The 13183-nt window shown below is 39.6% G+C and overlaps 1 protein-coding gene across 1 annotated transcript in view; it reads left to right on the forward strand.

Annotated features, from left to right (window-relative positions):
- The first annotated feature begins 328 nt into the window (after positions 1-328).
- The window catches only part of LOC132679183 (uncharacterized), a 326750-nt gene continuing 313895 nt past the window's right edge, over positions 329-13183 (forward strand). The window contains exons 1-2 of the mRNA XM_078435399.1: positions 329-524; positions 623-737. Coding sequence (XP_078291525.1) covers positions 634-737 — 104 coding nt within the window. The 5' untranslated portion in view covers positions 329-524; positions 623-633. The remainder of the gene's footprint in view (positions 525-622; positions 738-13183) is intronic.

Genomic DNA, 13183 nt, shown 5'->3' on the forward strand with positions numbered 1-13183 from the left:
ACTTTCAGTTCTTTAGATCTGCATTGAAGGTCCTCTAATTTCTAACTTGAAAGACCATCTTGCTACCTATGTGAAACCCTGCACCATGAAAATTCATTATCTTTTCAATTAGTTTCTTTTCTTTTTTTCTTTCTTTCTTTCTGTGTTTCTTTTTTTGTGGCTTGTGATATTTGGTGAGTCACTTAATTTCACTTACCCTCAGTTTTCTTATCTGTATGTTCTGCATAATAATAGATACCTGCCCCTCCTCACTGTTCAGGGAAACCATAATAAAAGTTGTTATATTGTGACATCATTTGCAACCTCATTCTAAGCCCTAGCATGCATATTATACTTCCTGCATGCACATACAGAAAATGAAAGAGCCACCAAAGGACATCTCCCTGGACCTTTCACTAGCCATGAGGAGACACTTTAGATTTCAAGTCTGTATGGTATTAACTCACTTTCAGGACATCAAGCCCATTGGTTTCACCTCTTGTTTCCCATAACAAGTTTGAGTTGTGATGAACCACTGTTGCATGGTCAGTCATGTTTTTTTTTTTTTTTTTTGCCTGATTAACCTCAGGCAGTCTCTTGCCATTCACAGAACTATCTAAAGCAGCTGCTTCTCTATACTTAGTCACAGAGAGGATGAAGATTTCCTTCACTGGCTGGGACAACAGCGCCCCTGCAGAGATGACCTCAAGTCCCCAAACTGATCTGGACATCACGGGCCAAAGGAACCTAAGAAATGGGTATGTTGGGCACACAATGAATGTATCCTACATCTGCAATTTTAAGTAGTGTGTGTTTACAGTAACTTCCAACTTATGTATTCTACCGTCCCTCCACTTGGCTCAAAAGTATGCGGGCATGATTTTCCACTGTCCATATTCTCTACAGATAATAATAGGAGTTATTACTTCTGGTGGAATGCTCTCCAGAGTCCAGAAGCAGTGCTTGAGACATACTTATGGGTCCCTTCCCTTTCTCCAAGCCTCCTTTAAAAGAGAAACTCCCAACAGAAATGCTCTGTAATTTGCCAGGGGCCCAGCCCAAAGTGTTTTAAACTTGACATTTTTTCTTGCTTGAGTTAGCACCGAAATACAATCATTTTCATTACGATAAAGTATGGCAGTGACTGCAATAGAATCTATGATGAGGATTTTTTTGTGGAAGTCTTTGCAACTTTTTAATGTTCATGTTTCCAAAGAGACACCGTAAGCTTCTCAGCATAATTTTGCATATGAAACCTAATTACCAGTAGCAAGTGAGTGATTTCATTGCTCTATTGCATTATCTATAGCCTTCTCACAACTATCCAAATATGAATGTCATGGGTTCTTTGTATAATACGATTTTGTGATGCAGTTGATATTTCAATGGGCTATGAACAGAAATCTTATTATTGACCGATGTAATTGAGATGCAGCACGAATTCCAGCATTTAAAAAATGTTTAAACTTTATATTGAAATAGATAATAGGAAAGTACATAAATCCTAAGTATATATCTCATCAGATTTTAATAGACACATCCCCAGCCAACTTTTGTTTTTAATTGGTTATTTCTTTGTGAATCATCAAAACCCCCCAATAATTTTATTTTATTTTTTAATTAAAAAAATTTTTTTTAATATATGAAATTTATTGTCATATTGGTTTCCAAACAACACCCAGTGCTCATCCCAAAAGATGCCCTCTTCAATGCCCATCACCTACCCTCCCTCCCTCCCACCCCCCATCAACCCTCAGTTTGTTCTCAGTTTTTAAGAATCTCTTATGTTTTGGTTCCCTCCCTCTCTAATCTATCTTTCTTTCTTTCTTTCCCTTTCTTTCTTTGTTTCTCTCTTTCTTTCTTTTTTTTTTTTTTCCTTCCCCTCTCCCATGGTCTTCTGGTAAATTTTTCAGGATCCACATAAGAGTGAAAACATATGGTATCTGTCTTTCTCTGTATGGCTTATTTCACTTAGCATCACACTCTCCAGTTCCATCCATGTTGCTACAAAAGGCCATATTTCATTCTTTCTCATTGCCACGTAGTGCTCCATTGTGTATATATAAACCACAATTTCTTTATCCATTCATCAGTTGATGGACATTTAGGCTTTTTCCACAATTTGGCTAAAAACCCCCAATAATTTTAGCTTTCCCTTAGAAGTGTAGGTACCTAATCTGAAGAATGCTCATTGTGTTCTGATTTTCTTCTTAGTCACGTTTTTAAACTGCTTATACATTGGGACACCTTAATATTAGTATGTTATAATCTAGTCATGATTATTACTGATACAGATGTTACATCTTATTGTGTACATGTGCATATTTGAGTGAGTGTGTGTACATGCATGCACACATGTGTTTTGGGTATAGAGATGGGACTGATCTGGCCAAGTATGAAATGAGATAACTTTACATATTTATGCTAAAAAAAAAGCAAGACATTATTCTTAGTCTTTCACATAATATCTGAAAAATGAATTCACCTCAGAATATGTATATTGAGTACATAGATTCAAGTTTTGAATGTGAAAAATTACAGCGGAAGGGACCTCAGAGACCTCTTTTGAGGTGAAGAAACCAAGCCTTTTTCTTTGAGTGAGTGGCCCAAGGTCACACACTGATTTATGGTTCACATACTTGCTTAGTATTTACTATCCAAAATATTCAACCCAAGTGTCCTATTATGATTGTTTTCTCTGTAGCAAACATTGAGAACCAGAACTCTTGCTGGCCAACACAGAGAGAGAACTCACTTCCACTTTGGAAAATGTCTCAGAAATTTCCCCTCTTCTAACAACTCAACACTCATTCTACTTACAGGGTCCTAGCTGGAGCTGCCTTATAGATAGATAGATGCTTCAGGGAAAATGTAAAAAAAAAAAAAACAAAAACAAAAACAAACAAACAAAAACCCTGTAAAAACAAGATTAAAAAAAACTATTGTTTTGAATATATTTTAGATATAGCCTATAAGCTGTTTTGATCTGACCCTCAAAATGGCAATTTGGGATTCATATTGAAACAGAAAATTGGTTTTCTATCTTGGTTATCAATGAGATCATAGAACTCTGGCTATAGATATTGCTTCTGCACTGGACATGCTAATGTAACATGTGTCCACATAGTATTTCCAACCTGTTTAGGTACACCAAGGCTGGGACACCACAAGGGAAAAATATCGTAATAACTATCATCTTCTGCCCCACTCCATATGACCTTCTACCCACCCATAAAGATGTGCTATTTGCCTAGATATAGACACACACAAAAAGCTTCCTGAAAGGGACAGGAAAGTTAATGGATTCTTTCAGATCACAAGCACACACCCAACTGGGGAGGATTTAAAATTAAGGAATAGATAGGTGCTGAAGCTTATGGCTCTTGAAACATCTAAGTTCGAGTCAATATCAGTATAATGGAAGTGCTACCTATTACCATATTTCTGAGCAATTTCCTCATCTAAATGCTTCAACAGTGCAAGCCGGGGTCATTTGCTAAAAAGATGCTTGTATTTTTTACAAATATATTCTATTGGTGATGTTTCTTTTTTTTTTTTTTTAATTTTATTTTTTAATATATGAAATTTACTGTCAAATTGGTTTCCATACAACACCCAGTGCTCATCCCAAAAGGTGCCCTCCTCAATACCCATCACCCACCCTGCCCTCCCTCCCACCCCATCAACCCTCAGTTTGTTCTCAGTTTTTAACAGTCTCTAATGCTTTGGCTCTCTCCCACTCTAACCTCTTTTTTTTTTTTTTTTTTTTTTTTTTTCCTTCCCCTCCCCCATGGGTTTCTGTTATGTTTCTCAGGATCCACATAAGAGTGAAACCATATGGTATCTGTCTTTCTCTGTATGGCTTATTTCACTTAGCATCACACTCTCCAGTTCCATCCATGTTGCTACAAAAGGCCATATTTCATTTTTTCTCATTGCCACGTAGTATTCCATTGTGTATATAAACCAAAATTTCTTTATCCATTCATCAGTTGATGGACATTTAGGCTCTTTCCATAATTTGGCTATTGTTGAGAGTGCCGCTATAAACATTGGGGTACAGGTGCCCCTATGCATCAGTACTCCTGTATCCCTTGGATAAATTCCTAGCAGTGCTATTGCTGGGCCATAGGGTAGGTCTATTTTTAATTTTCTGAGGAACCTCCACACTGCTTTCCAGAGCGGCTGCACCAATTTGCATTCCCACCAACAGTGCAAGAGGGTTCCTGTTTCTCCACATCCTCTCCAGCATCTATAGTCTCCTGATTTCTTCATTTTGGCCACTCTGACTGGCGTGAGGTGGTATCTGAGTGTGGTTTTGATTTGTATTTCCCTGATAAGGAGCGACGTTGAACATCTTTTCATGTGCCTGTTGGCCATCCGGATGTCTTCTTTAGAGAAGTGTCTATTCATGTTTTCTGCCCATTTCTTCACTGGGTTATTTGTTTTTCGGGTGTGGAGTTTGATGAGCTCTTTATAGATTTTGGATACTAGCCCTTTGTCCGATGTGTCATTTGCAAACATCTTTTCCCATTCCGTTGGTTGCCTTTTAGTTTTGTTGGTTGTTTCCTTTGCTGTGCAGAAGCTTTTTATCTTCATAAGGTCCCAGTAATTCACTTTTGCTTTTAATTCCCTTGCCTTTGGGGATGTGCCGAGTAAGAGATTGCTACGGCTGAGGTCAGAGAGGTCTTTTCCTGCTTTCTCCTCTAAGGTTTTGATGGTTTCCTGTCTCACATTCAGGTCCTTTATCCATTTTGAGTTTATTTTTGTGAATGGTGTGAGAAAGTGGTCTAGTTTCAACCTTCTGCATGTTGCTGTCCACTTCTCCCAGCACCATTTGTTAAAGAGACTGTCTTTTTTCCATTGGATGTTCTTTCCTGCTTTGTCAAAGATGAGTTGGCCATACGTTTGTGGGTCTAGTTCTGGGGTTTCTATTCTATTCCATTGGTCTATGTGTCTGTTTTTATGCCAATACCATGCTGTCTTGATGATGACAGCTTTGTAGTAGAGGCTAAAGTCTGGGATTGTGATGCCTCCTGCTTTGGTCTTCTTCTTCAAAATTACTTTGGCTATTCGGGGCCTTTTGTGGTTCCATATGAATTTTAGGATTGCTTGTTCTAGTTTCGAGAAGAATGCTGGTGCAATTTTGATAGGGATTGCATTGAATGTGTAGATAGCTTTGGGTAGTATTGACATTTTGACAATATTTATTCTTCCAATCCATGAGCAGGGAATGTCTTTCCATTTCTTTATATCTTCTTCAATTACCTGCATAAACTTTCTATAGTTTTCAGCATACAGATCTTTTACATCTTTGGTTAGATTTATTCCTAGGTATTTTATGCTTCTTGGTGCAATTGTGAATGGGATCAGTTTCTTCATTTGTCTTTCTGTTGCTTCATTGTTAGTGTATAAGAATGCAACTGATTTCTGCACATTGATTTTGTATCCTGCAACTTTGCTGAATTCATGTATCAGTTCTAGCAGACTTTTGGTGGAGTCTATCGGATTTTCCATGTATAATATCATGTCATCTGCAAAAAGCGAAAGCTTGACTTCATCTTTGCCAATTTTGATGCCTTTGATTTCCTTTTGTTGTCTGATTGCTGATGCTAGAACTTCCAGCACTATATTAAACAGCAGCGGTGACAGTGGGCATCCCTGTCGTGTTCCTGATCTCAGGGAAAAAGCTCTCAGTTTTTCCCCGTTGAGGATGATGTTAGCTGTGGGCTTTTCATAAATGGCCTTTATGATCTTTAAGTATGTTCCTTCTATCCCGACTTTCTCAAGGGTTTTTATTAAGAAAGGGTGCTGGATTTTGTCAAAGGCCTTTTCTGCATCGATCGACAGGATCATATGGTTCTTCTCTTTTTTTTTGTTAATGTGATGTATCACGTTGATCGATTTGCGAATGTTGAACCAGCCCTGCATCCCAGGAATGAATCCCACTTGATCATGGTGAATAATTCTTTTTATATGCTGTTGAATTCGATTTGCTAGTATCTTATTAAGAATTTTTGCATCCATATTCATCAGGGATATTGGCCTGTAGTTCTCTTTTTTTACTGGGTCTCTGTCTGGTTTAGGAATCAAAGTAATACTGGCTTCATAGAATGAGTCTGGAAGTTTTCCTTCCCTTTCTATTTCTTGGAATAGCTTGAGAAGGATAGGTATTATCTCTGCTTTAAATGTCTGGTAGAACTCCCCTGGGAAGCCATCTGGTCCTGGACTCTTATTTGTTGGGAGATTTTTGATAACCGATTCAATTTCTTCGCTGGTTATGGGTCTGTTCAAGCTTTCTATTTCCTCCTGATTGAGTTTTGGAAGAGTGTGGGTGTTTAGAAATTTGTCCATTTCTTCCAGGTTGTCCAATTTGCTGGCATATAATTTTTCATAGTATTCCCTGATAATTGTTTGTATCTCTGAGGGATTGGTTGTAATCATTCCATTTTCATTCATGATTTTATCTATTTGGGTCATCTCCCTTTTCTTTTTGAGAAGCCTGGCTAGAGGTTGGTCAATTTTGTTTATTTTTTCAAAAAACCAACTCTTGGTTTCGTTGATCTGCTCTACAGTTTTTTTAGATTCTATATTGTTTATTTCTGCTCTGATCTTTATTATTTCTCTTCTTCTGCTGGGTTTAGGCTGCCTTTGCTGTTCTGCTTCTATTTCCTTTAGGTGTGCTGTTAGATTTTGTATTTGGGATTTTTCTTGTTTCTTGAGATAGGCCTGGATTGCAATGTATTTTCCTCTCAGGACTGCCTTCGCTGCATCCCAGAGCGTTTGGATTGTTGTATTTTCATTTTCGTTTGTTTCCATATATGTTTTAATTTCTTCTCTAATTGCCTGGTTGACCCACTCATTCGTGAGTAGGGTGTTCTTTAACCTCCATGCTTTTGGAGGTTTTCCAGACTTTTTCCTGTGGTTGATTTCAAGCTTCATAGCATTGTGGTCTGAAAGTATGCATGGTATAATTTCAATTCTTGTAAACTTATGAAGGGCTGTTTTGTGACCCAGTATATGATCTATCTTGGAGAATGTTCCATGTGCACTCGAGAAGAAAGTATATTCTGTTGCTTTGGGATGCAGAGTTCTAAATATATCTGTCAAGTCCATCTGATCCAATGTATCATTCAGGGCCCTTGTTTCTTTATTGACTGTGTGTCTAGATGATCTATCCATTTCTGTAAGTGGGGTGTTAAAGTCCCCTGCAATGACCACATTCTTATCAATGAGGTTGCTTATGTTTATGAGTAATTGTTTTATATATCTGGGGGCTCGGGTATTTGGCGCATAGACATTTATAATAGTTAGCTCTTCCTGGTGGATAGACCCTGTGATTATTATATAATGCCCTTCTTCATCTCTTGTTACAGCCTTTAATTTAAAGTCTAGTTTGTCTGATATAAGTATGGCTACTCCAGCTTTCTTTTGGCTTCCAGGAGCATGATAAATAGTTCTCCATCCCCTCACTCTCAATCTAAAGGTGTCCTCAGATCTAAAATGAGTCTCTTGTAGACAGCAAATAGATGGGTCTTGTTTTTTTATCCATTCTGATACCCTATGTCTTTTAGTTGGCGCATTTAATCCATTTACATTCAGTGTTATTATAGAAAGATATGGGTTTAGAGTCATTGTGATGTCTGTATGTTTTATGCTTGTAGTGATGTCTCTGGTACTTTGTCTCACAGGATCCCCCTTAGGATCTCTTGTAGGGCTGGTTTCGTGGTGACAAATTCCTTCAGTTTTTGTTTGTTTGGGAAGACCTTTATCTCTCCTTCTATTCTAAATGACAGACTTGCTGGATAAAGGATTCTCGGCTGCATATTTTTTCTGTTTAGCACACTGTAGATATCGTGCCAAGCCTTTCTGGCCTGCCAAGTTTCAAAGGAGAGATCAGTCACGAGTCTTATAGGTCTCCCTTTATATGTGAGGGCACGTTTATCCCTTGCTGCTTTCAGAATTTTCTCTTTATCCTTGTATTTTGCCAGTTTCACTATGATATGTCGTGCAGAAGATCGATTCAAGTTACGTCTGAAGGGAGTTCTCTGTGCCTCTTGGATTTCAATGCCTTTTTCCTTCCCCAGTTCAGGGAAGTTCTCAGCTATAATTTGTTCAAGTACCCCTTCAGCACCCTTCCCTCTCTCTTCCTCCTCTGGGATACCAATTATGCGTATATTATTTTTTTTTAGTGTATCACTTAGTTCTCTAATTTTCCCCTCATACTCCTGGATTTTTTTATCCCTCTTTCTTTCAGCTTCCTCTTTCTCCATAACTTTATCTTCTAGTTCACCTATTCTCTCCTCTGCCTCTTCAAGCCGAGCCATCGTGGATTCCATTTTGTTTTGCAATTCGTTTAAAGCGTTTTTCAACTCCTCGTGACTGTTCCTTAGTCCCTCGATCTTTGTGGCAAGAGATTCTCTGCTGTCCTGTATACTGTTTTCAAGCCCAGCGATTAATTTTATGACTATTATTCTAAATTCACTTTCTGTTATATTATTTAAATCCTTTTTGATCAGTTCATTAGCTGTTGTTATTTCCTGGAGATTCTTCTGAGGGGAATTCTTCCGTTTGGTCATTTTGGAGAGTCCCTGGCGTGGTGAGGACCTGCAGGGCACTTCCCCTGTGCTGTGGTGTATAACTGGAGTTAGTGGGCGGGGCCGCAGTCCGACCCGATGTCTGCCCCCAGCCCACTGCTGGGGCCACAGTCAGACTGGTGTGTGCCTTCTCTTCCCCTCTCCTAGGGGCGGGATTCACTGTGGGGTGGCGTGTCCCGTCTGGGCTACTTGCACACTGCCAGGCTTGTGTTGCTGGGGATCTGGCGTATTAGCTGGGGTGGGTAGGCAAGGTGCACGGGGGCTGGAGGGGCAGGCTTAGCTCGCTTCTCCTTAGGTGATCCACTTCAGGAGGAGCCCTGTGGCAGCGGGAGGGAGTCAGATCCGCTGCCGGAGGTTTGGCTCCGCAGAAGCACAGAGTTGGGTGTTTGCGCGGAGTGAGCAAGTTCCCTGGCAGGAACTGGTTCCCTTTGGGATTTTGGCTGGGGGATGGGCGGGGGAGATGGCGCTGGCGCCTTTGTTCCCCGCCAAGCTGAGCTCTGCCGTCCGGGGGCTCAGCAGCTCTCCCTCCCTTTGTCCTCCAGCCTTCCCGCTTTCCGCGCAGAGCTGTTAACTTATGACCTCCCAGACGCTAAGTTGCGCTTGCTGTGGGAACACAGTCTGTCCGGCCCCTCCGCTTTTGCCAGCCAGACTCGGGGGCTCCGCTTGGCCGGCGAGCCGCCCCTCCGCCCCGGCTCCCTCCCGCCAGTCCGTGGAGCGCGCACCGCCTCGCCGCCCTTCCTACCCTCTTCCGTGGGCCTCTAGTCTGCGCTTGACTCCGGAGACTCCGTTCTGCTAATCCTCTGGCGGTTTTCTGGGTTCTTTAGGCAGGTGTAGGTGGAATCTAAGTGATCGGCAGGACGCGCTGTGAGCCCCGCGTCCTCCTACGCCGCCATCTTCCGGCACCTATTGGTGATGTTTCTTAAAGGTAATTATTGTTTGATTCATATCTAAGTGATTATGTTGCATTTTGACTTTATTTCAAGATGCCTAAGATTGTTTCAGGAAGTAAGCAAGATATACAAGGGAGGATTTCTCTATAAATCACCAGGGTAAAGGGGATAATTTCTCTGTTATTGGGTGGATAAGAAAGTATATGAATTAGGCAGTGGGAGGATTCTGTCCCACAAATAGAATCTAATTGGAGGGTAGTGAATAGAAAAATTTTAAGTTTATTTATTTATTTTGAGAGAGAGAGAGAGGGAGAGTGCAAATGGGGGAGAGGCAGAGAGAGAAGGAGAGAGAATCTCAAGCAGGCTCCGTGCTGTCAGCACAGAAGGTGATGTGGGGTTTGAACTCATGAACCTGGAGATCATGACCTGAGTCGAAATCAAGAGTCAGACACTTAACCAGCTGAGCCACCCCAGTGCCCCTATGGAAGCCCCGGTGTTTTATGAAGTTTTTAACTTCTGGTTGGCACATTGGACATTAGTGTCTCAAAGAAATTATTATAATATATCCTAACAGTGGCCTATTAAATCTAAATTAACTTTTGGTAAAATAAACTTGCCAAGCTCAACATCGTTTATGTAGGACAATAGACTCTGAATTTTTAAAAACTCAATTATATGGAAGCCTTTGGGAATAATGATCACTTAGGCTTATTTTGCTCTATTAGTCTTTTTTTTTTTTTTTAATGTTTATTTACTTTTGAGAGAGAGAGATAGTGAGAATGAGTGCAAGTTGGAGAGGGGCAGAGAGAAAGGGAGAGAGAGAATCCTAAGCAGACCCCATGCTGAGCATGGAGCTCAGTCCCATGCCTGTGAAATCATGACCTGAGCTGAAATCAACAGTTGGATGCTTAAGCAACTGAGCCATCCATGCATCCCTATTAGTCTTTATTTTATAACAATTATTCACTGTAGTGATGGAAGTCATTTGCTTGTTCTCTAATAAGATTTTAATTAAACTGAGAAGTCCTCAGAGGAATCTATGAAATATTTATAAACTTACCTCTTAAATTTTACTTTGTCAAAAGTCTAGCAATAAATGGTAATTTAAAAATAACTCAAGTTTTTACTTGTGTTGGTCCAAGATCATATAAACAAATTTATGGCTTCAGCCACAATGAGTAGCTGGTATTTGACCTATCCTCTCATTTTAAATGACTGTAAAGCCGGAGAACACTTATAAAATATTATATAAAAGGCCAAGCACTTTTAAAACATATTTTATAAAAATATATGTCCTTCAACTTTTACAGCTAAATATTAAAGATATATATGATTTAAAAATGGAGTATCTGAATATTTTTTCAAAGATGACATACAGATGGCCAACAGGTACATGACAATGTGCTCAACAGCATTAATCATCAGGGAAATGTAAATCAAAACCCCAGTGAAATATTCCATCATACCTGTTAGAATGGCTATTATCAAAAAGACTGGAAATAACAAGTGTTTGGTGAGGATATGGAGAAAAGGGAACCCAAACACACTGTTGGTGGGAATGTAAATTGTTGTGGCCCATATGGAAAACAGTATGGAAGTTGCCTCAAAAAATGAAAAATAAAATTACCAAATGATCCAACAATTCCACTTCTGGGTATTTATCTGAAGGAAATAAAAATACTAACTCAAAAAGATATCTGCATCCTCATGTTCATTGCAGGAAAAAAAATACAAAAAAAAATGTCCTTTATTTAAAAATAATGTTCTACTTAGAACAGACAGCTCACAAGCAAATGGAGACATTTGGTTTCTCTGTTGTGGTATTCTATCTTACAAGCATTTCATAAACTAATTTTTTCTGTTTCTCCTTTCCATCTTTGACTTCAGGAAGTCTAGAGCTGATGAGTGGGTGGAAACATTGTAGTGTATACCTCTCATTATCTAATAAAATCAACTGTTTTCTTAATTTCAGTCTCTAAGAATTTATTCCATTGAACTTTGAGTCAAGGAGTAACTTAGTAGACAACATCTGTGTAACAGTAGACAAAGCACATCCAGAGATAGCTGAATGCATTGGCCTCTTGAATTGGATGTTGAGCATGTCTACCAAAGTGAGGGGTTTATGTTGACTTGCTGAGGTGGAATAATTTAGGGTAGCAAAGCTAAAGCAGCAGCCCTAGAGGTAGGCTTCATTCTTGAGTGACACACACCCCTAATTTGCTAGAGGCATTAAAACCAAGGAGTAAGTGAGGTTCATCTTCCTGGAGTGTCACTTAAGTTGGAATTTTGAGGAAATAATGATTTGTTTTACACTTCAATCTCACACAGACATACTGTGAAAATGCAAAATAGACATGAACTTAAAACACAAGACTTAAAACACAAGGGAGCTTCTTTGGTGCATATCCTCGACATTCTACAGTGATCAGTGTTTATTCTAGGAAGGAAATGTATGAAAATGGAGAGTACATCCTGTCCTGTCAGGCTGGGATTCAAATTTACCTCAGCCCCCTCACTAACGTGTTATTTTGGGGAAGTTGTATAAATGCTATGAGATTTATTTTCTCATATTTAAAAAGAAGACACTAATATTTACCTCAAGAGTTGCCACAAATTAGAGAGGGAGTAGTGAGAACCTTGTACATACCTGGCTGGATGGTACCCTCTCCTCTCTACTCCAGCCCCCTAAAATTATGTGAAATCATTTAGGCATAAGTTGAAATGGAGGAAGAATGGGAGATCACCGTGTTTTATCACAGACTTGCATTCAAGTTTGCATCTCAAGGGTTAATTCCTTCACTACTTCTCTTGTCACGATGCTGTCATAAAGGCTGGGAAAGAGTCTACCCTGAGAACACAATGTTTGTCCCATGTATGGCTCCTGCCTAGGGAATCAGGCCTGGAGAGAGTCTTTGGTTGCTTCTGCTTTCTCAACAGTGAAGCTGAGTAAAAACAATGTTAAATTGGAAGGCTATCCTGAAGTGCTAACTTAAGTAACTCCACAAGGAGTAGGACAAGAGGGTGCATGAGGGAGCCAGCCAGGGACTCCCAGTTCTGGTGGAATAAAGGGCAGGAGGTTAGGGGACAAGTAGAAGGACTGCAGGAGACTCTCTGGAAATGTATGGGGGAGAATTTGGGGTCAGAGGATTAGCTTTTGTTCTAGGCCTCACTGGTCTCTGAGGGTAGCTTCAGTGTGGGAGAGAGGTGGAACTAAATAGTGGTAATAGGGAAGCCATCTCTAAGCAATGATGATGGGCTGTCTTCCACCTGGGGCGTTCATATACGGGTGTTTACAAGCTGGGAGTTTGTAATTTGGGGACTATTTCAAAGTTAGTATGTTCTATGGTACCTCCATTTATGCTAATTGTATAAATATGGAATCTTTCTATTAATGATTATTTACTGAATGCAAAGCACACCAAGGACAGCAAAATGAGGCAAGACCCTACTATTAACTTCATTCATTTAGCAATATTTAGCACCCACCACATACCAGGCATTGGGAATATAAAATGAAAAGTCCTGTGTTTGCCCCTCAGGATATACATTCTACCTAAGGCTGTGTATATCATAGTCATTCACTTCAAAAAAAGTCTAAGTGAAATGCATATTCTAAGTATTCATTTTTATTAATGTAAAAGCATATGTCAACCATGTTTTTTTCATCTCCTGATTTCTTAAAGGCCTAGGGACACCTCTGGCACTATTTTTAAAAAA

This window comes from Panthera onca, chromosome A2 (assembly GCF_046562875.1).
Source record: "Panthera onca isolate mPanOnc1 chromosome A2, mPanOnc1 haplotype 2, whole genome shotgun sequence".
In the NCBI taxonomy this organism is placed as follows: Eukaryota; Metazoa; Chordata; class Mammalia; order Carnivora; family Felidae; genus Panthera; species Panthera onca.